The 26,389-nt window shown below is 37.6% G+C and overlaps 1 protein-coding gene across 1 annotated transcript in view; it reads left to right on the forward strand.

Annotated features, from left to right (window-relative positions):
- Positions 1-1,182: 1,182 nt before the first annotated feature.
- BRMS1L (BRMS1 like transcriptional repressor) overlaps positions 1,183-26,389 on the forward strand; it is a 46,116-nt gene continuing 20,909 nt past the window's right edge. The window contains exons 1-4 of the mRNA XM_081227826.1: positions 1,183-1,526; positions 8,052-8,142; positions 11,947-12,074; positions 13,936-14,015. Of these exons, the coding sequence (XP_081083952.1) occupies positions 1,385-1,526; positions 8,052-8,142; positions 11,947-12,074; positions 13,936-14,015 (441 nt within the window). The 5' untranslated portion in view covers positions 1,183-1,384. The remainder of the gene's footprint in view (positions 1,527-8,051; positions 8,143-11,946; positions 12,075-13,935; positions 14,016-26,389) is intronic.

The following is a 26,389-nucleotide window of genomic DNA, read 5'->3' on the forward strand; positions in this document are numbered from 1 at the left end:
TGTGTTTATCAATTGAGGAGTTCAGTTTTGGAGACTACAGTAAGAAGAGTAGGCTGACAAGTAGGCTGACACTAGATAATAAAAGCCCCATAATTTGGATTTAAGCCATGAGATGGATAGCCCTTGAAATGTTTTCTGTCATTAAATTCCAAATCTAACTTTAATGCATTTATGCTTGGATACTCTTACCATTCTCTATCAAATGTCTTTGGGCCTTCCTTGTGTTTGAGAAATGCTGTACAACCCACAATATCCTATGAAATCTCTGTCAATAGCAAATTGCCACTTCAGGAAGAAGCCCTGTCTATATAATTGATAAAATACCGTTTTTAGGTTTGTCTGCAAGTGAAGTTTCCTCATCTGTAAAATGGGTATAATAATAGCAACTACCTCAGGGCTATTAAATTGAGAATTTAACTCAATATAACTCATTTAAAGAACTTACCAGGGTACCTGATATAGAGTAAAATGGTCAATTAGTATGTTATTATGATTATATTTAGTGAGTTTTCCTTGTCTATCATCCCTACCATTGAGAAAATATAACATTTCATTAAGTCAAATATGTATTTTTCTTTGAAAACTGAAGTTAAGATTGGTAGCATTTTCAGGCTGCAAATGGTAAAAAATAATGCAAAACATACTAGAGAAAAGTGCCAAGATAAAACTTCCTTTCCTTCCATATTATGGATTGCAAACGTTTCAAGAACAATTTAAAGACTTTTGTGCAACATAGAAAGCGCAAGTTGCCTGCAGAAATTAATTAAATAATTGTTTATTAGTGGTAAATAAAAGTGCTTAGGTAAAGAGACATTTCTCCAGCTCCCGTATCCTTAAAGAGGAGGAAGAAACCTCAGGCAAAAGACCTTTTCGTATGACAGAAACATCTTGGATGGCCTGGGAGCTCAATCATTTGGCGGGAAAAGAATAAATACAGACCAAATTCTCACAGTCTGTTTCTGTTTAGTTTATTAACTGCGATCGACTCTGGCAGCTTTCGTGCCTTGTGGGACTTGAAGTCCAGAGGGGAGAAGTGATCTGGACTGTTGAAGCTTGGAAGCCGGCGGCCCCTGCAGGTCTGAGCAGTAAGGACTACAACTCCCGACACATACCGCGAGGCCGCGCCGTAATTACCGGCAACCAACCGGACCCGACCAGGACAAGCCCCAGCCCCAGGCTCGGAGGACTGCCTCCACCAATGGCAGAGCTCCCAGCGCAAAGCCTGTGGGTTAGGTTGTGAGGCTCCGGCGGGGGCGGGGAGGAGCCGAGGGGGTTCAGAAAAAGCTCGGCCGCTGGGTGGGTCGGGGCGTTCGGCGCGCCCTTCACTGAAGCGGCGGTGGCCGGGCTGGGCGCCGGGAGTGGGAAGCGACGGCGCGGCTGGAAAATGCCAGTCCATTCCCGAGGGGATAAGAAGGAGACGAACCATCACGATGAGATGGAGGTGGACTACGCCGAAAACGAGGGGAGCAGCTCCGAGGACGAGGACACCGAGAGCTCGTCGGTCTCCGAGGATGGAGATAGCTCAGGTACGCGACCCAGCGGGCTGGGACCCCGAGTCCTCGCGCCAGGCTAGCGACAGGCCGCTCTCCGCACGCCGGGCAGCTGCGTCCTGCTGGGAGAACGGGGAGGGGAGAGAGGGAAGGGGCGGAGACTGGCTCCCAGCTCTCCGTGGCACCCGGACTGTTCGCTGGGCGCTGCCCGGCTCCTGGCGGGACCCGGTTGGCGGGGCGGGGCGGGGCAGGGCCCGGGCCTGGACTCGCCCAGCTCCCGTATGCTGCGCGGTCCTGCTCGGGGTCCGCCCCGCCCTTGGGACCTCAGGGTAGTGCCCGGGGCTATCCGGAGCGAGGAATGTGCCGCATCTTGTCTGGGAGACCCTGCAAATGCCTTCTCTCCCCAGACCACCGACTTCTTACTTTGCACCTTTGCAACCCTTACTTGTCAACGTGGGTGGGTTGTCGGAGCCGAGGGTAGATTTGTATTGGCTCTTGGCTGGTTTAGAATTTATTAATCTCAGCTTCCAAGTCAGCGTGTCAGTCAGCACTTGATATTAGTGCTCTTTCGAGGGGCTGACGTGGGAGCTGGACCGTTTACAGCATCTCTCTGCACTTGTCAAGACTAAGAAGAGCCTAACATCGGGGGTGATTGGGGATCTTCATATGCTTATAAATTGGCTGATTTTTGGCAACTTTGAAATTCTCCAAATCTTTTCTTTCCTGCAATCTTTTCTAACTTTGGGCTATTTTAGTTTTGTTTTTTGTTTTTTCGGGGGGGAGGTGGGGTGGGGTAGAGGAGAGCAGGTTAACACCACAAGTGAATTTTTGCAAACTTTTAGTAATGGTTATTTTTATTTTTATTTTTATTTTTTTTGCGGTACGCGGGCCTCTCACTGTTGTGGCCTCTCCCGTTGCGGAGCACAGGCTCCGGACGCACAGGCTCAGCGGCCATGGCTCACGGGCCCAGCCGCTCTGCGGCATGTGGGATCTTCCCGGACCGGGGCACGAACCTGTGTCCCCTGCATCGGCAGGCGGACTCTCAACCACTGCGCCACCAGGGAAGCCCAATGGTTATTTTTTAAAAATGGAATTTGTGATTACCTGGATTCTTTTCCTTTTAACCATATGATAAAGATGAGACTTATTTCTTTGTCTTGTCCTGATTTTGGCCATGTGAAGCAAGGATTGATGACAGGTTGATGACAGTCTGTCAGCACCCTGACACCCTCTTTTCAGGTTTCCCTTTCAAAGGAAACCTCCATGGAAGTATGTAATTTCTGTCAATAAATCAACCACCCCAAAATAAGTATTTCTGAGTGACTTCCTTGTGCAGTACTGGGTTCTACTCATTGTGAGCTATAAATAGTTATAATCTGACTGCAATTAAAGAGCTGTCATAGGTCACTACTTGATTAAATTGCCAAACAAATGCCTAACTATAAACAATACTGTAGGAATTGAGGCAGAGGAAATCTTTTCTGTATAGGGTGGTCATTAAAGGCTAGATGAAGAAGGTGGATTTACCTAAATTACCTCGAAGAATGGGTAGAACTTGGATTGGAGTGGTAATGTTCAGGTGTTTCTATAGAACAGCGGTCCCCAACCTTTTTGGAACCAGGGACTTGTTTCGTGGAAGATAATTTTTCCACGGACTGGGGAGCGGGGGATGGTTTAGGGATGATTCAAGCCCATTACATTTATTGTACACTTTATTTCTATTATTATTACATTGTAATATATAATGAAATAATTATACAACTCACCATAATGCAGAGTCACTGGGAGCCCTGAGCTTGTTTTCCTGCAACTAGATGGTCCCATCTGGGGGTGATAGGAGACAGTGACACCTATAGTGTGTTGCTTATGTCCAGTCTACTCCGTGATCTCGTTTTGGCTGCTGTCACTGCAGAAAACCCTGCTTCATGAAGATAAGAGTTGGAAATGGAAGCAGGCTTTTCAGTACTTTTGTGACAATTTCAGGATATTCCGCCTTGACTTTAATCCAGAACGTATGGAGATTTGAAGTTGTCTCAAACGTACTTTTTTTTTTTTTGCGGTACGTGGGCCTCTCACTGTTGTGGCCTCTTCCGTTGCGGAGCACAGGCTCCGGACGCGCAGGCTCAGCGGCCAGGGCTCACGGGCCCAGCCGCTCCGCGGCACGTGGGATCTTCCCGGACGGGGGCACGAACCCGTGTCCCCTGCATCGGCAGGTGGACTCTCAACCACTGCGCCACCAGGGAAGCCCTCAAACATACTTTTAAGGCCACCGTCATTGCGATCTCAAGCAGTTGATCCTCTTCTAGCACGGACAAAGTTGATTTCACCTGGCTTATTCACAAGTGGGTCGCGGATCCATTTCTTCCCAGTTTTGGGGTCTTTTGTGGTTGGGAAGTAATGCTCAACTCTTTAGAAAGCTGAGATAGGTGATCATGCACCAGCTGGGAGAAAGAAGGCCCTGGTTCAGTCTCTTTCAAAATCTCTGCTAATGTTTGAAACATGTCAGAAATCCCATTGTTCACTCGTCGCCCCCATAATTCCAGTTTGGCTCTGAATGCAGCCACTTTATCTGCTGATTGAACACAGTTGTCGTTCTCCCCTGAAGTGACAGATTGAGTTCGTTGAGCAGGTTGAATATGTCACACAAGTAAGTTTTGCGACCCATTCTGTGTCACTGAAATGTGCTGCCATTGGTGAATGTTTTCCTAAAAGAAATCTCTGGAGCGGCTCTCATAACTCAAAAACTATGGCCAGTGATCTACCTTTAGAAAGCCATCTCACTTCTGTGTATAAGAGAAGACGTGTGTCCATCTCCTTAAAGAGCTGCGTGAACAGACATGAATTAAGGACATGTACTTTAGTGTGGTTGATAATTTTAATCATATCCTGAAAAATGTTGTTAAGTTCAGGTGACATTTTTTGGCTAGCCAGCGTTTCTCTATGGATGACACAGTGCATAGACTCACATTCAAAAGCAAACTCTTTGACCCGAGTAGTGAAACCAGAAAGCCATCCAGTCACGGCAGCCGCTCCGTCCATGTATATACTGACACAAAATGACCAATTCAGTTTTCCTGTTATGTAATCATTCAGAGACTTGAATAGTTCTGCAGCTGTGGTGTTGGTTGGCAACAAAAGTGCACATAACATATCCTCATGCACATCCTCCTGAAAAATATGTCGCACAAAAACAAGCATTGTTGCCTTGTCAATATTGGTAGATTCATCAACCTGGATTGTGTACCACGGTGACTCATTAATCCTCTGTAACAATTGTGCCTTGATATCCTGTGCTATTTCATCAGTTCATCTAGTTATGGTGCTAGCCGGAAGAGGAACACATGCCACCTTTTGAACTGCATTCTCTCCTAAATGTTCACGACAAACGTCCTTAGCAGCAGGTAGGATCATCTCTTCACCAATAGTAAAGGGCTTCTTAGCTTTAGCAATGCGTTTAGCCACTAAGAATGATGCTGTCAGTGCAGGCACATTTGATGAAGTGGTGGCCTTCAGTAATTGCTTCTGTTCTTCGTGTTCATGTTGTTTTCTTTTGAAAAACTCCAAAGGCTTGTCTTCTAATGCAGGGTGCTTGGTGTCCATGTTGCAAAGCAGTTTTGAAGGTTTTATGACTTTGTTGGATAGCCAGTCGCCACGTATTATACAAAGTGGGCTTGGAAAATGTAAATCACCTGTTGCAACGAACCTGTACTTTAAGTAGGACTCTTGGTATCTCCTTTTAAACCCAGCTTTCTTTCTGTTGGCAGTCTTAGAGTCTTCTGCTGTCTCATCATTGGGTCTTTCTCCCTTTTCAAAGAAGCTCTTGAGCGATATTTGTTTCTTACTCATTTTGGCTAGGGTTAGCTTGTGGGCTTACCAAAACTGTGACTGAGACAAGTGTACAGTGTGGGAAAGAAGCACGGACGGAAGTGGTAAATAAAGTAATGGGTGGGCCATGCACGGACTAAAATAAGTGTCGGATTCTGACATAAAGCCTGCCACAAGATGCAGCTGTACAATTGAAGTACATCAACTCACTTGCCGCTATAAAGCCTGCCATCAGATGTAGCTTAATTGTCACTTGCTACTCACTGATAGGGTTTTTAAAAAAAATTTTTTTAATTTTACTTATTTTTTGGCTGTGTTGGGTCTTCGTTGCTGCACGCAGGCTTTCTCTAGTTGTGGCAAGTGGGGGCTATTCTTTATTGCAGTGCACAGGCTTCTCATTGTGGTGGCTTCTCTTGTTGCTGAGCACGGGCTCCAGGCGTGCGGGCTTCAGTAGTTGCAGCACTCGGGCTCAGTAGTTGTGGCATGCAGGCTCATTAGTTGTGGTGCATGGGCTCAGTTGCTCTGCAGCATGTGGAATCTTCCTGGACCAGGGATAGAACCCATGTCCCCTGCATTGACAGGCGGGTTCTTAACCACTGTGCCACCAGGGAAGTCCCACTGACAGGGTTTTGATATGAGTCTGCAAGCAATTGATTTATTATGGTCTCTGCAGTCAAACCTCTCTGCTAATGATAATCTGTATTTGCAGCCGCTCCCCAGTGCTAGCATCACTGCCTTAGCTCCACCTCAGATCATCAGGCATTAGATTCTCATAAGGAGTGCGCAACCTAGATCCCTTACCTGCGCAGTTCACAGTAGGGTTTATGGTCCTATGAGAATCTAATACCGCTGCTGATTTGACAGGAGGTGGAGCTCAGGTGGTAATGCGAGCGATGGGGAGTGGCTGTAGATACAGATGAAGTTCTGCTTGCTCGCCTGCCACTCACCTCCTGCTGTGGGGACCGGTTCCTAATGTGGTACCAGTCCATGGCCCTGGGGGGTTGGGGACCCCTGCTATAGAAGGAAGGATATAAGAAAAAGTGCAAAGGCCAGAGCTTAAGGCTTATTCAAAAAAGTGAGAAAACCAGTTTGGTTGGGAGAAGGATTTGAGCTAGAAAAGGAAAAGATATAGATGTGAAAGATTTCAAAAAAAGCAGAAAGTGGGATTGATGACTACAAGTTTAGTCAAGGTAAGAAGAAAAACCCAGATACAAGGAGGATGGTGGTAGCATGAACAGAAATAGAAAAGTAAAAGATTTGAGATGAAGGTGGAAGATAGAGTATTACAGACATGTTATTTTTGAGCTCCTGTTGGTATATTTAAGTCAGAGTGCCCAACTGACAGGTGGAAATGTGGCATTGGGACCTGCCTGGTATGGGAAGCATAATTTGGAAGTCATCTGCCTAGTCATGAAAATAGGTGAGATTTCAAAAGTGAGGAATACAGAGAAAGAACATATATACTATATGTGAATACATTTCCTAAATCTGTAAAACATTTTATCTTCAAGTGTTCTTTGTTTTCTTTTGTAATTTTAATTTTTATGGGAGCTAGGATCTCGCAATATGACATCTATTTACTAAAATTCTTCCTCTCTAATTTTTATGTTGACCCTTGTAATTTTTCAGTTTTTTATTCTATCCCAGAAAATAATGAACAACTTAATTTGTGAAAAGTGTAATAATAATTTGAACTACAAGTCAAATTTTTTAAGTGCAAAGAAATTATTTAAATAAATTTTGCAGTTTTGCATGTTGTGAAAGCATTTCTTTTCTACCATATGTCTTGCACGTTAAACTTCCACAGTTTATTCTTCTCCAATCTTGGTACTAGGCCGGTCCTAAGGCTACAGAAAAACTATCCAGAGATATTGGGGAGTGAGTCATCTTGAGGGACCACGTTTTAAATAGCCAAGGAATAAGCTATTAGGAGCCAGAAATAATTTTAATCTGTTTCAGAAAAGTTAAAAAAAAATTGTATACTTCCTCACTATTTGAAGATAACTGAACATAATTTAACTCTTTCTCATAGTTTGACCTTTATTTGATGACAATCAATATGCACATCATTTTGAGCTTCAGTTATTCTGATATTGTCAACTGTATGTGATGTAAAAATAGAAGATATGACATATAGGACAGAGCTGGTAACTAACAGTTGCTTTCCTTGAAAAGTTTGCTTGTTTTTCTCCTCATTTTCCTCTTTCGCACTGACTTACAGTAATTTGGGGAGAGGGGTCAACGGGAATATAAGAGTAGGAGACCAAGCTATTCTGTGGTAAACATAATGAGATTAGTCTTCTTTTTTATTTGACTGGCAAATCATCTTTGTGAGCAGTGCTGAAAGAATAATTCCATAAGTGTTTTTGAGCAATATTAACCTTTAAAGGACATAATCATCTTGGTGCTTAAGTTCTCGTGATTTGGTGGAAAACAGACCAAAAGTGGGTTAATTACTTCATAGTCACAGTTTAATGTCGGCCCTTTAAAATGATTTAAAAATGAATAAAAATAAGGAGGTCTAGAGACTGTTATAGTTTTAATTCACCTGTATTTTACGTTAAAATCTATAGTGGAAATTATTTTTGGTAAATATGTATTTTAAGGCTGAATATAGGCCTTGCATATCTAACTTCATATTTCAGTTGTTCTCTTTTTTTACCATTTGAATTAACATTCAGATATATTTGGAACATAAAATTAATTTTATCTTTGATATTTGCCTTTTACTAACAGAAATGGATGATGAAGACTGTGAAAGAAGAAGAATGGAATGTTTAGATGAAATGTCCAATCTTGAAAAACAGTTTACCGATCTCAAGGATCAGTAAGTAGTGACTTCAGAAGGTCATTGTCACCGAATCTTAACCTTGTCACGTGTACAGTAGCATAAGAGAAATTATATTCACTCTAAACTATTTTCCTTTTCGTATTTTATGGGACTGACTGATCTGAAAAAGGCTTCGACTGTTGTTTGCCTGCTGAAGACCTCATTAACTAATCAAGGGTTTTGAGGCTGTTTTTTGGGGGGATTATAATAAGATTTTTATGTGGGGTTGGTCATGAAAATGTTTTCCTGGGTTTTTGCACCCTTGATTCTAATCTGCTTCATTTATTCTTTTGTTAAATAATTGGATAAAGATAGCATTTTAAAATTGTGAGAATAAGAGAGATATTTCCCAAAGATGGCATAGTGATTTTTGTTTATATCTTAACATTGGGTAATATATACATTATGTGTTTTCACATGCATTATTTAGTTTGCTTCTCTGTAAGGTTGGGAGATAGATAGTCTTATCGCTAATTTACCCGTGAGAAGATTGATGCTCAGAGAGCTTAAGTGATTTGTTCATAGTTCTTGAGAAAGTGATAAATTAAGCCAGGCTTTCTGCCTCCTAGTGCAGAAAGTGCTATGGTGTCCCTTTCACTAAGGCACATTACTTTGGAGGAACTGTAGTGGAACAGAAAGAGCATAGGCTCTGAATCCAGGCTTTCTGGACAGATTTCAAAAGTATAATAAGAGATTCTTTATTATCTACTGTAAACATTGAATGAGCAGTATGTAAAATTCTCAGCCATTTGTCTGGCATGTAGTAAGTGTTTATTAGATACTATTTTTCCCCCCTCCTTATAATGCCAGAACTCTTATGTAAAGTTGGTAATGCAAGAATGGGCCCCAGTGATTTGAGAGAACAGAATAGATGCAGATGCAGATTTAAAAAAATCTTAAAGGTGAGCTTTCAGTTTGGAACTTGCTGGCAAGGTTATGGGGCATGCTACATTTTAGGAACTGTAAATGAAAGAGAGAAAGACACCTTAACTTATTCAGAAGCTGGCTCTTCAGTTTATGAATCCTTCGTGATTTTGCTGCTTATTCCTTTTCTCCTACTTCTTCCCTAGAGAGGCCCAAAGAAGAGATGAAAGCCCATTTAATATCTGAAATTGCCAGACTAAAATAAGACAGATTTGGTTACCATATTGAATCCTGCTGGATTTATGCCATTTCTGGTCTTAACTTTCATTGGTATTAAAGATGAATATATAGATAATGTTCCATGCTAGTGCAACAAATTAATATAAGCAATCCAAAATAATCCAAAGTTTAAAATTTTGGCTTTAAAAAATGATATTTTCTTGTTCTAAAGATTTACATTATTAATTTGAAATTAAAATTAGTTTGGATCCCCAGGAATCCATTATTTGGGCAACACGGAGAGTTCATTCAGTTCATTTGGGATCATTCTGGAAAAGAGGAAGCAAATTTGTATTTTTGTATTTTAGCACAAGTAATCCGTGAATGAATAATTCTTAAACAATTATTTAAGATATACCTGTTGAGCTTTTAAAGTGCCTTTTATGGTTATCCAAGAAATGAAAATTGCTGTAAAGCTCTAGTATAATATATTACATAGGAGAACTTTGCACCTAGTGAGTCATTTGGTCTAATCTTTTTCACCTTGGGGCAGGCAATTGTCTTGATTATTACTTTCTCATGGCTCACTATGACCACTAGCCAGTTCCCCCTACCAGCTTTATTCATTTCTGAAAGTGTTAAACGTAGACCCATTACCACTATTTAATAGGATTCTTTCTCAAGGAATTGGAATCTATGGAATCTATTGGAAATATGTTTTAGAAAAGAAAAATCTTGGCACCAGGTTTATAATTATTTTTTTTGTCTTGCCCCATTGCTTTGTTTTTTATTTTTATTTTGTCATACTGTGTATCTCTGTAAGCTGTCTCAAATCCTCTTTGGAAGAGGTGGGACATATAATAATAATAATAATCATAGTAACAAATATCCTGTGTTGCCTGTTCTGCTACTACAGGGCACAGTAGCACTCCATTCCTAAGGCAGAAAATCCACAATTTGCAGTTTGTAAAGCGGTGGAAGGTGAGTTCTTCCACCTCCTTAAAAAGATAGAGGAACTTGTGCCATCCAAGTTTCCATTCATTTCAGTGTTCAACATCCAACAAACATTAATTGAGCTTCTATTCTGCGAATAGTATTGTGGTTGCTGCTGAGGGACTAATGATCCTTGCCTTTGATGAGTTTATACTTGGATTCCAAGGCTGTAGAAATTATACTGATTTTGCGGAATCTATTCTTTTAAAAGTGAACTAATTGAATATCGTTCATTCACATATCCTCTTCATTCAAGATGTTCACCTATTCAGGATACCTTATCAATATTTTGTATGAGTTTGATGTTTTTCAGGGACAGTCATCTTTTTTATCAGATTTTTAGCATTTTGCCTAAAGTTGTATTTATAACTTCAAAAACTATAAGTATCGTGTTGTACTTTTCTGACTTTACACATTGTATGTTGCGTTTTAGAAAAATTTAACCCAGATGTGATAATGTATTATTTTGGCAGTTAATTCAGATAATTTTTCCCTTTTGTTTAAAAAAAAGAATAGTTATTGTATTAACACTCAAATTTGCTTTATTCCTTTAGAATCATTGTATAAATCTCTATGCTAATTATAATGACCTATAGTAGACAGTTAATATTAGTTGCCTTAACTGTATTGGTTTATATTTTCAAGAGGAAAGAGCGGAATTTTATATGAAAGCCAGGTATCATCATGTTTTCAATAGCCAACTGCTATTTATACGAACACCTACAAGCATAAGCAGTGGTTTCTTTTCGAAGTTACTAGATGCCATCCTTGTGATGTATATGACATATTCTTCACCTATGATGAAGTAATAAATGGCAAAAAAAGTTTACAAAACGATCTTAAATTGTTTGTCTGCTTTGAAAATTTAGGATACCCTTGAAATGTCACAAAACCAGGGTTAAAAGTGCCCTTCATAAAGAATGACAATTTAAACATTTTCCTGTTAAAAAAGAGTTAGTTCTGTCCTGCAGGATTATTGCTAAAAATAAACATTGAGTTGTCTCACATACTGTCTTTGATAATCAAGCTAAAGGTATTGGGATGACAGCTGGTAAATTAGGAGTATTTGTATGTGGACTCATAAATAGAGCAACAGGGATTCCTTGCCCCACTTTTCACTTCCCCATCTATTGAGCAACTCATATTGTTATAGCTTCTTCATTTGCAGTCTAGAAGAACTGAGTATGCCAGATCACAAGTTCTCTAGCCATTGGTTTTACCTTCATCACTCTACTTCCTCTTTGTTCTTTCAAAAATCAAGTAGGCTGAATATTGTAATACTGACTGCTTTTCAGGAAACTTGGAGAGGAGACAGGGAATTATTTATTTTTGACAGCTAGTAATGCCTGTATCTAAATTATTCAAAATGATTTTTTTTAAACTCAGTGTTTATTTGACCTTTTCTCTTAGAATTGATTTATTCTGCAGTTAAAACAAAAACATCTAGAGCGACCAAAAGTGGTTATTTCAGTTGTATTTTTTTGTATTGTAAGTTAACCATTAAATAGTGATCTATCTAAAAAATAGAAAGATATTTCTTTGTGATTATGTGCATAAAGTCAAATAATGTAACTGCATTCTTCTCTTCATTTGAGAGCAAGGCAAAAATACATTTGGTAGGCTATTAGAATATGAATGATATTAAGAAGAGAATGTATAGAAATGGTAAATTGTTAGCCTTTGTTGGGCTTTTAAAATTAATATCTTAATTTTTGCTTTGTTAAGACTTTATAAAGAACGATTAAGTCAGGTGGATGCAAAACTACAAGAAGTCATAGCTGGAAAAGCACCAGAATATTTGGAACCACTGGCAACTTTACAAGAAAATATGCAAATTCGTACAAAGGTAGCAGGTAGGAAAGTGAAACATCTTTTCCATATAGTAGAATATGAACTCTTCAATAGACTTAAAAGGTGTTTATCAAGTGAGCGGTTGTTGTTAATGGAAGTACAACTGTATTTACGTTGACCAGAGTATTTCACTGTCGGTCAGCCCACAGTTATTTATTAAATGCCTCATGCTTTTCTCTGCTACTGTAGGGGCTTGAAAAAAGAAAAAAAGCCCTCACATTGCTCACAGTGTTGTTGAGAGGGTACGTCCCTCACATTGCTCACAGTGTTGTTGAGAGGGTACGTCCCTCACATTGCTCACAGTGTTGTTGAGAGGGTACGTCCACATGTGAAACAATTAGAAACCATGATATTTTCATTAAGAGATACTGTTACTATTGCAGTTTAATTTCCTATTAAGTTTCAATTTAAGTCCTCAGTATTTTTCCTCTGTAAGAGTGATAAGGATTTTTTATTTGTGAAAACATTTTTTAAATGTTTGATCAGGATATTAAAGAACAGAGAATTAGCCTTCAAACCTACAGTTTAGACATGAGTTTTTATTTTGATAAGTTTGATGACTCATTTGTGGCTGTGAATAAATGAAGATGTACTATATTTGTGTGGTTAAATTTCAGTCTTCTGTTTGTAACTGGGATCTGGCCTCAGAATTGTGTCCTACCACGCATAAAAAGGGATATATCTATTTGAAGGTCACTTAATGATTTTTCATAGTCGAACTAAAAACTGAAATTTAATTAATGGAGATGCTGATTGTTTTCTTTTTGAGGGACACTAGTTGATCCTCATGTACCTGTTATATAATACCTAAGGCATTGTTGATAATAGGTTCTCTTTGTACTAAATCCATCTTAAACCAAATTTTATTCTTGAGTGCTTAATATTAAGTATGTAGATGATGTGATGCTTAATCTGCTGTCTTTGCATATTGGCTTAGCACACCCTTAAAAGTAAACATGTCCTTAATTTTCCTGGACATTCTAAAAGCACTAAGTGAGACTTAGTGGATGTTTAGGAAATATTACTTCAGTCAATTATTCACTTTTCTGTTAGGCAGCCTCCTTTACTTTTTGATTGTACAAAAAGTGGTGTGTGTGAATGTGTTGCTGATGGCATAGTTCCAGATATCTGTCCCTTGCCTTTTCTATACAAGAAACAGAATTACATTTCTAGGGGCAACTATGGCATAGAGTTAAGCATATACATCTAGACCTCTTTGTTTGCCATTTCTGTGATGGCATGTTTGCATGACCATGGTGCCTATTTTATGCTGTTGTCTTGGTACCTCTAAGTTAAACTCACTTGAGCATCCATTCTCTAGGTAAAGCCCTGTTAGGAGCACTGAAACCTCATATCAGTTTATAAATTTTGTTATATTAGTTTCTACATTTAATCCTCTTGGAAGCTTTGGACTCTGAAAATAAATAATAGTTAAAAACTAGTGGTTTTGATGGTTATGGTATCCAGTTGTTACTTTGAGTATATATGATTAAGAAACCAGAGCTTATTGACTCTGTTTCCCTTATGAATCCCAAGAGATTGTTTTTCATAGGTGAGGAGTTTTATTTTCATTTTAATCATTCTCTATCAAACATTTAGGAGTATTCTTTAGAAAAATGGGTAAGAACTAAAAATTGCAGTGTAGTTTTTTTCTAGCACTTAAACTCTTATTAGTTTTCTAGTCTTCTTTGATATATATTTTAACTGAGCCTTTTATTTTTAGTTTTTAAAGGTAAAGTTAGACACACTTGCCAATTTCTTCTTGATTCATCTTATAAAATAGTTAGGACAGAATTCCTGTAGGGAAGTGATGTTGAAACTCCTTATTGCTAACATAATCAGAGTAATTGTGTTTGGTTGCAGGAATCTATAGAGAGCTCTGCTTAGAATCTGTAAAGAACAAATATGAATGTGAAATTCAAGCTTCTCGCCAGCATTGTGAGGTACTGTTATTTTGCTTAACTTTTAAGCTGATTTCAACTCTTCAAGTCTTATGAGTACAGCAGTTAAAATAGTAAATAAACTAAATGAAACAAAATTAAATAGTACTTTAACTCAGCACTTGTACGATTTTTTTTTTTAAATACAGTTGCACTGGAAGCTTGTCCTATTGGAAATAGGACACAAACAAGGGACCATAGCAAAGAACTAAGTGATATAATTTTAGAAGTTTTGCAACTGTTACCTTAAAAAGACTTTAATGATTATGTCATCTGGCATCACTGAAAATAGTATAATTAGTATAATATTCAAGGCTCAAAAAATGTATATCCAGTAGTACAGTTAGAATGTTGGGCTATATTAATTTCTCAATCTCTAGATCTGTTTCCACACCTTAGGGCAAAATTCTCTATGGGGAAAAAATAAATTCTGTATGTTGTGTTTATTTTGAATAGCGTTTGAAAACATAGTGCTGATTTTGCAGATAACTTTTCATAAAACCTAGACAAGATCATAAATATACTAGTGAAAATAAGAGGACGTGTTCTGTGATGATTCTTATCTTACTTTAATGTACCATATCTTTATAAATCATTAAAATACTAAGAATATATAGGTATAAAAATGATGGAGCTTGTTATTTCCTTTTCTTGGTTATAATTGAGGTGAAACATCTTTTGGTGTGTACTGGCTGCTTGGATTTTCTTTCCTAAGAAGTGCCTGTTCATATCTTTCGCCTTTACTTTGGGCTTTTATTCATTTCCTCATTGACTGTAGAAGTTCTTTATATATTCTGGATACAAATGCATTGCTGGTTATTTGCTTTGCAAATATTTTTACCCAGGCAATGGAATATCTTTTCACTTTTTCTGATGACCTTATGAACAAAATTTTACATTTTAATGTAGTTGAATTTATCATCTTTCCTTTATGATAGATGCTTTTTGTGTCTTCCCCACTTTGAGGTAAAATGATGTATTTTCTTTTAAAAGTTGAAATTTTGCTTTTTAACAGATTGCTAAACTGCCTTTAATTAATTTTTATGTGTAGTTAAAGTATGGCTCTAATTTTACTTTTTTGCATATGGATAGGTAATTCTCAACACTATTTATTATATTCTTCATTGTTTTCCCACTAATCAGCAATCCCATCTCTTTTTTATATCAAATATCCACATATGTGCTGGCTTGTTTTTAGCTGTTTTTCATTTGTTCCATTGGTCTGTTTGGCTCTTTCTGCACCAGTGTCACAGCATCATTTTTTACAGCTTTCAGTCTAGTAAGTCTTAGTAACTCAATACCCTAATAATTTTATCTTGCTCTTTTCCTTCTTACAGTTGTTATTGTTAAATTTTTTTTGTTTTTTTAGTAACAACTTTTAAAAAATTGCTTTTTATTTTCTGCTGCTGCATAGAAAAGTAATTTGTATATTGATATATCCAATCTTATCTACCTCTCTTAATTCTAATAATTTAATTACAGATTCTTAGATTGTACATGTAGATAATAATGTCATTTGTAATAATAGCAACTTTTTTCTTTTTTCTTCCTTTCTGATCTCTTTTTTTTAAAATTTTATTTATTTTTGGCTGTGTTGGGTCTTCGTTGTTGCACGCGGGCTTTCTCTAGTTGCGGCAAGTGGGGGCTACTCTTTGTTGTGGTGTGCGGGCTTCTCATTGTGGTGGCCTCTCGTTGTGGAGCACGGGCCTATAGGCATGCAGGCTTCAGTAGGTGCAGCACGGTGGGCTCAGTAGTTGCGATGTGCAGGCTCTAGGGCGCACAGGCTGTGGTAGTTGTGGCTCTCGGGCTCTAGAGCACAGGTTCAGTAGTTGTGGCACATGGGCTTAGTTGCTCTGGGTCTGGGATCTTCCCGGACCAGGGATCAAACCCATGTCCCCTGCAATGGAAGGTGGATTCTTAACCACTGCACCACCAGGGAAGTCCTCTGATCTCTTCTTATTTGTTTTACTTGTCTTAATGGCACTGATAAAACCTCTAGTACATGTTGGAATAGAAGCTGTGAAAGCCGGTCATTACTGTGTTTTTGATTTTAAGGTACTGCTTCTAATGGTTTTCCAATTAGTATGATACTTGCTGTTTGGTTTTAATAAATACTCTTTTTATCAAGTTAAGGAAATTTATTTCTTTTTTTCTAAAAATTTTCCCATAAATATTGTTAGAGTTTATTAAATACTTTGTCTGCATCTGTTGAATTAGTCATTTTTTGCACTTAAATTATTAATGTATTTTCTAATGTTAAACTGTCCTTGGATTCCTGGAATGATTATTTTTCTTGTGCATTACAAGATTCAGTTTGCTGATATTTTGTTTAGAAGCTTCATTTCTATGTTAATAAGTGAGATTTAATTTTTAATTCTTAGACTGTCTTTGATTCCAAGATTCATAAAATAAGTTAGGAATATTCCATATTTTTCTCTTCTATAGAAGTATATATTTAACATTGCAATCTTCAGTTCCATGAGTGCTTAGTACATCTTGTCTTTATGATGCATTTTTGAAAACAATCTCATAGTAGGGTTGCAAGAAGGTACAAAAGAACTTTTTTGGTGAACATGAGAATGAGTTGGCAACATGATGCTCCATAACCCCTGAATACTGTAATGAATATTTCAAACAAATGAGGGATGTTCTCTTACATAACCACACTAAAATCATCAAAATCAGGAAATGTACACTGATATTGTTACTACCATCTAATCTTCTGACTCTATTTAAGTTTTAGCAGTTTTCCCTATAGCAGTCTTTATAGCAAAGAGATCCAGTTCAGGATCACACGTTATCTTTGTCATTGCATTTAATTGTCTTTTTAGTCTCCTTCAGTGTGGAACAATACCTCAGTCTTCCCTTGGTTTTTTAATGATCTTTACATTTTTGAAAATTTCAGGCCAGTTATATTATAGAATGTTCCTCAATTTTGAGTTGGTCTGCTGTTTCTTCATGATTAGAACCAGGTTTTGTATCTTTGGTAGAAGCATCAGAGCAATGATGCTGTGTTCTTCTCATTGAATTCTAACAAGCAGTGCACAATTTTGATATGTACCATGATAGGTTATGTACATTCTGATCACTTGGTTTAAGTGATGTCTTCTAGGTTTTTCTAAGTATACTTAACTTTTTCTCATTGTGATTAGTAAGTATTTAGTGGAGAAGTACTTTGAAACTGCAAATATCTCATTCCTCATAACACTTTCAATTTATTCATTTATTTATTTATATAAGTATATGCATTGTTTCCTCACTTTTTTTTTGTCTGCTTCATCTTTCAATTACTGAGGGAGGTGAGCAGAATTTCTCTCTGTGATGGTGGATTTGTTAATACCACCTTGTATTTATTTCTTTTATTTTCTTTTTGATATTAGTTTTCTTTCATTTCCTAAGAAAATTCACATACTGTTCTTTTCAATATAGTAAAGTCATTCATAATTTGAGATCTGGAGGCCAAAGGTGCTAATGATGAGATGCCTCACAATGCCTGTCCACTGTCTCAGGTTCCTTTGGTCAAAAAGGATTGTACAGTCCCAGAGACACTGTAATGCTCATGATTTCAGAGCACCCGGTTGAAACTTATCTCCCATGGAATTTCTTTCATCTTTTTCTTTGTTTTGTTTTACTTTTTTCCTCTGTCTTCCTTCCTCTCTTCCTTCTTTCCTTCCTTCTTCCCTTCCTTCCTTCCTCCCTTTCTTCCTTCCTTCCTTCCTCCCCCCAACCCTCTCTCTCTCTTTCTTTCTCTCTTTTTTAAATTAGGGTAAGAACACTTAACATGAGATCTACCTTCTTAACAAATTTTAATGTGTAATGTAGTATTGTTAGCTCTAGGCACATTGTTGTACAACAGATCTCTAGAACTTAACCACCACAGATAACTGAAACTTTATACCCATTGAACAACAACTCCCTGTTTCCCCTTCCCCATAGCCCCTGACAACCACCATTCTACTCTCTGCTTCTATGTGTTTGACTAGTTTATATATCTCATATAATTGATATCATGTGATCATTGTCCTTAAGTGACTGGCTTATTTCACTTAGCATAATGTCCTCAAGGTTCTTCCATGTTGTAGCATATGGCAGGGTTTCCTTCTTTTTTTTTAAAGAATGAATAATACTTCATTGTGTGTATATATCACATTTTCTTTATCCATTCATCCTTCAGTGTACATTTAGGTTGTTTTTCACATTTGGTTATTGTGAATAATGCTGCAATGAACACAGGAGTGCAAATATCTTTTCAAGACCCTGATTTCAGTTCTTTTAGGTATATACTCAGAAGCAGGATTGCTGGACCATATGGTAGTTCTATTTTTAGTGTTTTTGGGGAACCTCCATACTGTTTTTCACAGTGACCACACCATTTTACATTTCCACAAACTGTACACAAAGGTTCCAATTTTTCCATATCCTCACCAACACTTATTATCTTTTGTTTTTTGAATATAGGCATCCTAACAGGTATTAAGTGACATCTCATTGTCATTTTGATTTGCATTTTTTTATATTAGTTTCTGCTTTATAACAAAGTGAATCAGTCATACATATACATCTGTTCCCACATCCCTTCCCTCATGCATCTCCCTCCCTCCCACCCTCCCCATCCCACCCCTCCAGGCGGTCACAAAGCACCGAGCTGATCTCCCTGTGCTCTGCGGCTGCTTCCCACTATCTATCTACCTTACGTTTGGTACTGTATATATGTCCATGCCTCTCTTTTCGCTTTGTCACAGTTTACCCTTCCCCCTCCCCATATCCTCAAGTCCATTCTCAAGTAGGTCTGTGTCTTTATTCCCGTTTTACCCCTAGGTTCTTCATGACATTTTTTTTAAATTCCATATATATGTGTTAGCATACGGTATTTGTCTTTCTCTTTCTGACTTACTTCACTCTGTATGACAGACTCTAGGTCTATCCACCTCATTACAAATAGCTCAGTTTCGTTTCTTTTTATGGCTGAGTAATATTCCATTGTATATATGTGCCACATCTTCTTTATCCATTCATCCGATGATGGACACTTAGGTTGTTTCCATCTCCGGGCTATTGTGAATAGAACTGCAATGAACATTTTGGTACATGTCTCTTTTTGAATTATGGTTTTCTCAGGGTATATGCCTAGTAGTGGGATTGCTGGGTCATATGGTAGTTCTATTTTTAGTTTTTTAAGGATCCTCCATACTGTTCTCCATAGTGGCTGTACCAATTCACATTCCCACCAGCAGTGCAAGAGTGTTCCCTTTTCTCCACACCCTCTCGAGCATTTATTGTTTCTAGATTTCTTGATGATGGCCATTCTGACTGGTGTCAGATGATATCTCATTGTAGTTTTGATTTGCATTTCTCTAATGATTAATGATGTTGAGCATTCTTTCATGTGGTTGTTGGCAATCTGTATATCTTCTTTGGAGAAATGCCTATTTAAGTCTTCTGCCCATTTTTGGATTGGGTTGTTTGTTTTTTTGCTATTGAGCTTCATGAGCTGTTTATAAATTTTGGAGATTAATCCTTTGTCAGTTGCTTCATTTGCAAATATTTTCTCCCATTCTGAGGGTTGTCTTTTGATCTTGTTTATGGTTTCCTTTGCTGTGCAAAAGCTTTGGAGTTTCATTAGGTCCCATTTGTTTATCTTTGTTTTTATTTCCATTTTTCTAGGAGGTGGGTCCAAAAGGATCTTGCTGTGATTGATGTCATAGAGTGTTCTACCTATGTTTTCCTCTAAGAGTTTGATAGTTTCTGGCCTTACATTTAGGTCTTTAATCCATTTTGAGCTTATTTTTGTGTATGGTGTTAGGGAATGATCTAATCTCATACTTTTACATGTCCCTGTCCAGTTTTCCCAGCACCACTTATTGAAGAGGCTGTCCTTTCTCCACTGTACATTCCTGCCTCCTTTATCAAAGATAAGTTGACCATATGTGCGTGGGTTTATCTCTGGGCTTTCTATCCTGTTCCATTGATCTATCTTTCTGTTTTTGTGCCAGTACCACACTGTCTTGATTACTGTAGCTTTGTAGTATAGTCTGAAGTCAGGGAGCCTGATTCCTCCAGCTCCGTTTTTCGTTCTCAAGATTGCTTTGGCTATTCGGGGTCTTTTATTTTTCCAAACAAATTGTGAAATTTTTTGTTCTAGTTCTGTGAAAAATGCCAGTGGTAGTTTGATAGGGATTGCATTGAATCTGTAGATTGCTTTGGTTAGTAGAGTCATTTTCACAATATTGATTCTTCCAATCCAGGAGCATGGTATATCTCTCCATCTATTTGTATCATCTTTAATTTCTTTCATCAGTGTCTTATAATTTTCTGCATACAGGTCTTTTGTCTCCTTAGGTAGGTTTATTCCTAGATATTTTATTCTTTTTGTTGCAATGGTAAATGGAAGTGTTTTCTTGATTTCATTTTCAGATTTTTCATCATTATTGTACAGGAATGCCAGAGATTTCTGTGCATTAATTTTGTATCCTGCTACTTTACCAAATTCATTGTTTAGCTCTAGTAGTTTTCTTGTAGCATCTTCAGGATTCTCTATGTATAGTATCATGTCATCTGCAAACAGTGACAGCTTTACTTCTTCTTTTCCAATTTGGATTCCTTTTATTTCCTTTTCTTCTCTGATTGCTGTGGCTAAAACTTCCAAAACTAAGTTGAATAAGAGTGGTGAGAGTGGGCAGCCTTGTCTTGTTCCTGATCTTAGTGGAAATGGTTTCAGTTTTTCACCTTTGAGGACGATGTTGGCTGTGGGTTTGTCATATATGGCCTTTATTATGTTGAGGAAAGTTCCCTCTATGCCTACTTTCTGCAGGGTTTTTATCATAAATGGGTGTTGAATTTTGTCGAAAGCTTTCTCTGCATCTATTGAGATGATCATATGGTTTTTCTCCTTCAATTTGTTAATATGGTGTATCACGTTGATTGATTTGCGTATATTGAAGAATCCTTGCATTCCTGGAATAAACCCCACTTGATCATGGTGTATGATCCTTTTAATGTGCTGTTGGATTCTGTTTGCTAGTATTTTGTTGAGGATTTTTGGATCTATGTTCATCAGTGATATTGGCCTGTACTTTTCTTTCTTTGTGACATCCTTGCCTGGTTTTGGTATCAAGGTGATGGTGGCCTCGTAGAATGAGTTTGGGAGTGTTCCTTCCTCTGAAATTGTTTGGAAGAGTTTGAGAAGGATGGGTGTTAGCTCTTTTCTAAATGTTTGATAGAATTCGCCTGTGAAGCCATCTGGTCCTGGGCTTTTGTTTGTTGGAAGATTTTTAATCACAGTTTCAATTTCAGTGCTTGTGATTGGTCTATTCATATTTTCTATTACTTCCTGATTCAATCTTGGCAGGTTGTGCATTTCTAAGAATTTGTCCATTTCTTCCAGGTTGTCCATTTTATTGGCGTAGAGTTTCTTGTAGTAATCTCTCATGATCTTTTGTATTTCTGCAGTGTCAGTTGTTACTTCTCCTTTTTCATTTCTAATTCTATTGATTTGAGTCTTCTCCCTTCTTTTCTTGATGAGTCTGGCTAATGGTTTGTCAATTTTGTTTATCTTCTCAAAGAACCAGCTTTTAGTTTTATTGATCTTTGCTATTGTTTCCTTCATTTCTTTTTCATTTATTTCTCATCTGATCTTTATGATTTCTTTCCTTCTGCTAACTTTGGGGGTTTTTTGTTCTTCTTTCTCTAATTGCTTTAGGTTTAGTGTCAGGTTGTTTACTCGAGATGTTTCCTGTTTCTTAAGGTAGGATTGTATTGCTATAAACTTCCCCCTTAGAACTGCTTTTGCTGCGTCCCATAGGTTTTGGGTCGTTGTGTCTCCATTGTCATTTGTTTCTAGGTATTTTTTAATTTCCTCTTTGATTTCTTCAGTGATCACTTCGTTATTGAGTAGTGTATTGTTTAGCCTCCATGTGTTTGTATTTTTTACAGATCTTTTCCTGTTATTGATGTCTAGTCTCATAGCATTGTGGTCGGAAAAGATACTTGATACAATTTCAATTTTCTTAAATTTACCAAGGCTTGATTTGTGACCCAAGATATGATCTATCCTGGAGAATGTTCCATGAGCACTTGAGAAAAATGTGTATTCTGTTGTTTTTGGATGGAATTTCCTATAAATATCAATTAAGTCCATCTTGTTTAATGTATCATTTAAAGCTTGTGTTTCCTTATTTATTTTCATTTTGGATGATCTGTCCATTGGTGAAAGTGGGGTGTTAAAGTCCCCTACTATGAGTGTGTTACTGTCAATTTCCCCTTCTATGGCTGTTAGTATTTGCCTTATGTATTGAGGTGCTCCTATGTTGGGTGCATAAATATTTACAATTGTTATATCTTCTTCTTGGATCGATCCCTTTATCATTATGTAGTGTCCTTCTTTGTCTCTTCTAATAGTCTTCATTTTAAAGTCTATTTTGTCTGATATAAGAATTGCTACTCCAGCTTTCTTTTGACTTCCATTTTCATGGAATATCTTTTTCCATCCCCTTACTTTCAATCTGTATGTGTCTCTAGGTCTGAAGTGGGTCTCTTGTAGACAGCATATATATGGGTCTTGTTTTTGTATCCATTCAGTCAATCTGTGTCTTTTGGTGGGAGATTTAGTCCATTTACATTTAAGGTAATTATTGATATGTATGTTCCTATTTCCATTTCCTTAATTGCTTTGGGTTCGTTATTGTAGGTATATTACTTCTGTTGTGTTTCTTGCCTAGAGAAGTTCCTTTAGCATTTGTTGTAAAGCTGGTTTGGTGGTGCTGAACTCTCTCAGCTTTTGCTTGTCTGTAAAGGTTTTAATTTCTCCATCAAATCTGAATGAGATCCTTGCTGGGTAGAGTAATCTTGGTTGCAGGTTTCTCTCCTTCATCACTTTAATTATGTCCTGCCACTCCCTTCTGGCTTGTAGAGTTTCTGCTGAAAGATCAGCTGTTAACCTGATGGGGATTCCCTTGTGTGTTATTTGTTGTTTTTCCCTTGCTGCTTTTAATATGATTTCTTTGTGTTTAATTTTTGACAGTTTGATTAATATGTGTCTTGGCGTATTTCTCCTTGGATTTATTCTGTATTGGACTCTCTGTGCCTCCTGGACTTGATTAACTATTTCCTTTCCCATATTAGGGAAATTTTCAACTATAATCTCTTCAAATATTTTCTCAGTCCCTTTCTTTTTCTCTTCTTCTTCTGGAACCCCTATAATTCGAATGTTGGTACGTTTAATGTTGTCCCAGAGGTCTCTGAGACGGTCCTCTGTTCTTCTCATTCTTTTTTCTTTATTTTGCTCTGCATCAGTTATTTCCACTATTTTATCTTCCACCTCACTTATCCGTTCTTCTGCCTCAGTTATTCTGCTATTGATCCCATCTAGAGTATTTTTTATTTCATTTATTGTGTTTTTAATCGATGCTTGATTCATCTTTAGTTCTTCTAGGTCCTTGTTAACTGTTTCTTGCATTTTGTCTATTCTATTTCCAAGATTTTGGATCTTGGAAATAGAATCTTGGATCATCTTTATTATCATTATTCTGAATTCTTTTTCAGGTAGACTGCCTATTACCTCTTCATTTGTTAGGTCTGGTAGGTTTTTATCTTGCTCCTTCACCTGCTGTGTGTTTTTCTGTCTTCTCAGTTTGCTTATCTTACTGTGTTTGGGGTCTCCTTTTTGCAGGCTGCAGATTCGTAGTTCCCGTTGTTTTTGGTGTCTGTCCCCAGTGGCTAAGGTTGTTTCAGTAGGTTGTGTAGGCTTCCTGGTGGGGGGGACTAGTGCCTGTGTTCTGGTGGTTGAGGCTCGATCTTGTCTTTCTGGTGGACAGGTCCACGTCCGGTGGTGTGTTTTGGGGTTTCTGTGGCCTTATTATGTTTTTAGGCAGCCTCTCTGCTAATGGGTGGGGTTATGTTCCTGCCTTGCTAGTTGCTTGGCATAGGGTGACCAGCACTGTAGCTTGCTGGTCGTTGACTGAAGCTGGGTGCTGGTGCTGAGATGGAGATCTGTGGGAGATTTTCGCCACTTGATATTATGTGGAGCTGGGAGGTCTCTTGTGGACCTGTGTCCTGAAGTTGGCTCTCCCACTTCAGAGGCACAGCACTGACTCCTGGCTGCAGCACCAAGAGCCTTTCATCTACCCGGCTCTTTCTGCTGTTCTGGAAACATCTTCAACACAGGACACGATCGATGGGCTGCACCTCCCGGCAGAGCCTGGCACAGCAGGATCGGCGGGCCGGCGGGCAGGCGGGCTGCGGACTTGCTGACTCAAAGGCGCGTCGGAGGCGGCGACGAGTGCACACGAGCGCAGCCCCGCGCTCCCAGCACATGTAACGGGCCCGCGCTCCGCGCCCGCCTCCCGCTTCTGCATTTTTTTATGATTAGTAATGTTGAGCATCTTTTCATGTACCTATCAGCCACTTGTATGTTTTTTTTGCAGAAATGTCTATTCAAATCCTTTGCCCATTTTTAAAATCGAGTTCCTTACATATTTTGGATGTTAACCCCCTATTAGATACATGATTTGCAAATATTTTCTCCCATTCTGTTAGGTTGCTTTTTCACTCTAGTTGTTCCTTTGCTGTGCAGAAGCTTTTTTTTTTTTTTGATGTAGTCCCACTTATCTTTTTGTTTTTGTTGTCTTATTTGTGCTTTTGGTGTCATATCCAATAAATCATTGCCAAGACCAATGTCATAAAGCTTATCCTCCTTATTTTCTTCTATTGGTTTTATAGTTTCAGGTCCTACATTTAAATCTTTAATCCATTTTGAGTTGATTTTTGTGTATGGTGTAAGATAAGGGTCAAGTTTTATTCTTTTGCATGTGGCTTTCCAGTTTTCCCAACACCATTTGTTGAAGATCTATCCTTTCCCCATTATGTAATCTTGGTACCGTTATTGAAGTTCAGTTGACCATATATGCACGGGTTTATTTCAGGGCTCTTTATTCTGTTCCATTCGTCTGAATGTTTATGCCACTACTATATTTTTTAAATTATAATAGCTTTGTAATATATTTTAAAATTAGGAAATGTGAGGCCTCCAGCTTTGTTCTTTCTTAAGATTGTTTTGGCTGTTTGGGGTCCTTTGTGTTTCCATATGAATTTTAGGATTGTTTTTTCTATTTCTGTAAAAAAAAAGTCATTGGAATTTTGATAGAGGTTACATTGAATTTGTAAATTGCTTTGGGTAGTATGGACATTTTAACAATATTAAGTTTTAATAACAATATTATATCTTAATAACAATATTAAGTCTTTCAATCCATGAACATGGGCTTTCCACTTATTTGTGTTTTCTTTAATTTCTTTCATCAACATTTTACGTTGTCAGTATACAAGTCTTTCACTTCAGTTTATTCCTAAGTATTCTATTATTTTTGATACTCTTGTAAATGGGATTTTTAATTTTTCATATCTCTTTCATTCTATCAGTTTCTGCTTTATATATATATGTATATATATATATAGAGAGAGAGAGAGAGAGAGAGAGTCTGTATTAGCAGACTCACATATTTTAGAATTTTTATTTTTTAATAAATGTAACATTTTATCCTTTTTTTATACCCTTCTATCTCTGTAACAGTGATTTTTGCCTTAAAGTCTATTTTGTCTGACAGTTAAAACAGCTACCCTTGTTTTATTTGGCTTGGAATTTTCCTGATAAAAGGTTTTTTCATCCTTTTTTTTTTCTCTCACTTTTTTCTGACCTTGTATTTTGGGTGTATTACTCATAAATAGCATAAGCCTTGATTTAAAATAAAATCTATTTTAACAATCTCTGTCTTTTAACTGATAAATTTAGTCCAATTATATTGATGGTGATTATTTTGATATTTAATTCCAACCTGTTTTGTGTTTTCAGTTTGTTCTGCTTTATCCTTTTTTTATTCTTTCCTGACCTTTTTTGGGAGATATGTGTGATTTATTGAGTTTTAAAATTACATCATAAAGTTACACTCTCTATTTCTATTTTAATGATTACCTCCATACCTTCCATTTCTATATTTTAATGATTACCTTAAATTTTTAGCATGCATACCTACATTAGTAGAATCTAAATATTAATTAATAACTCTATCCTCCTCCTTAGAACTCCTATAAAGGACCTTAGAACTCTAACTCCAGTTACTCCCTCTCAAATTGCAAGGTATAGTTGTTTACTATTTTAGTTCCATCTTGTTTTTCATACTTTAGATGAGACGTTATTTTGATATCGTAAATTTAGTTCTTTTTAGGTTTATCCACATTTTACTAGTTTCTTGTTCACTGTTTTCGAGTTGCAACCCTTCCTTGCAGGTCTGTTTTCTGCTTGTTGAAGAACATCCTAGGCATTCCTTCACTGAGAGTCTGTTAGTGGTAAACTCAGTTTTTATTTGTTCAAAAATAGCTTTATT

Source organism: Mesoplodon bidens, assembly GCF_964165515.1.
Source record: "Mesoplodon bidens genome assembly, chromosome: 3".
NCBI classification, from domain to species: domain Eukaryota; kingdom Metazoa; phylum Chordata; class Mammalia; order Artiodactyla; family Ziphiidae; genus Mesoplodon; species Mesoplodon bidens.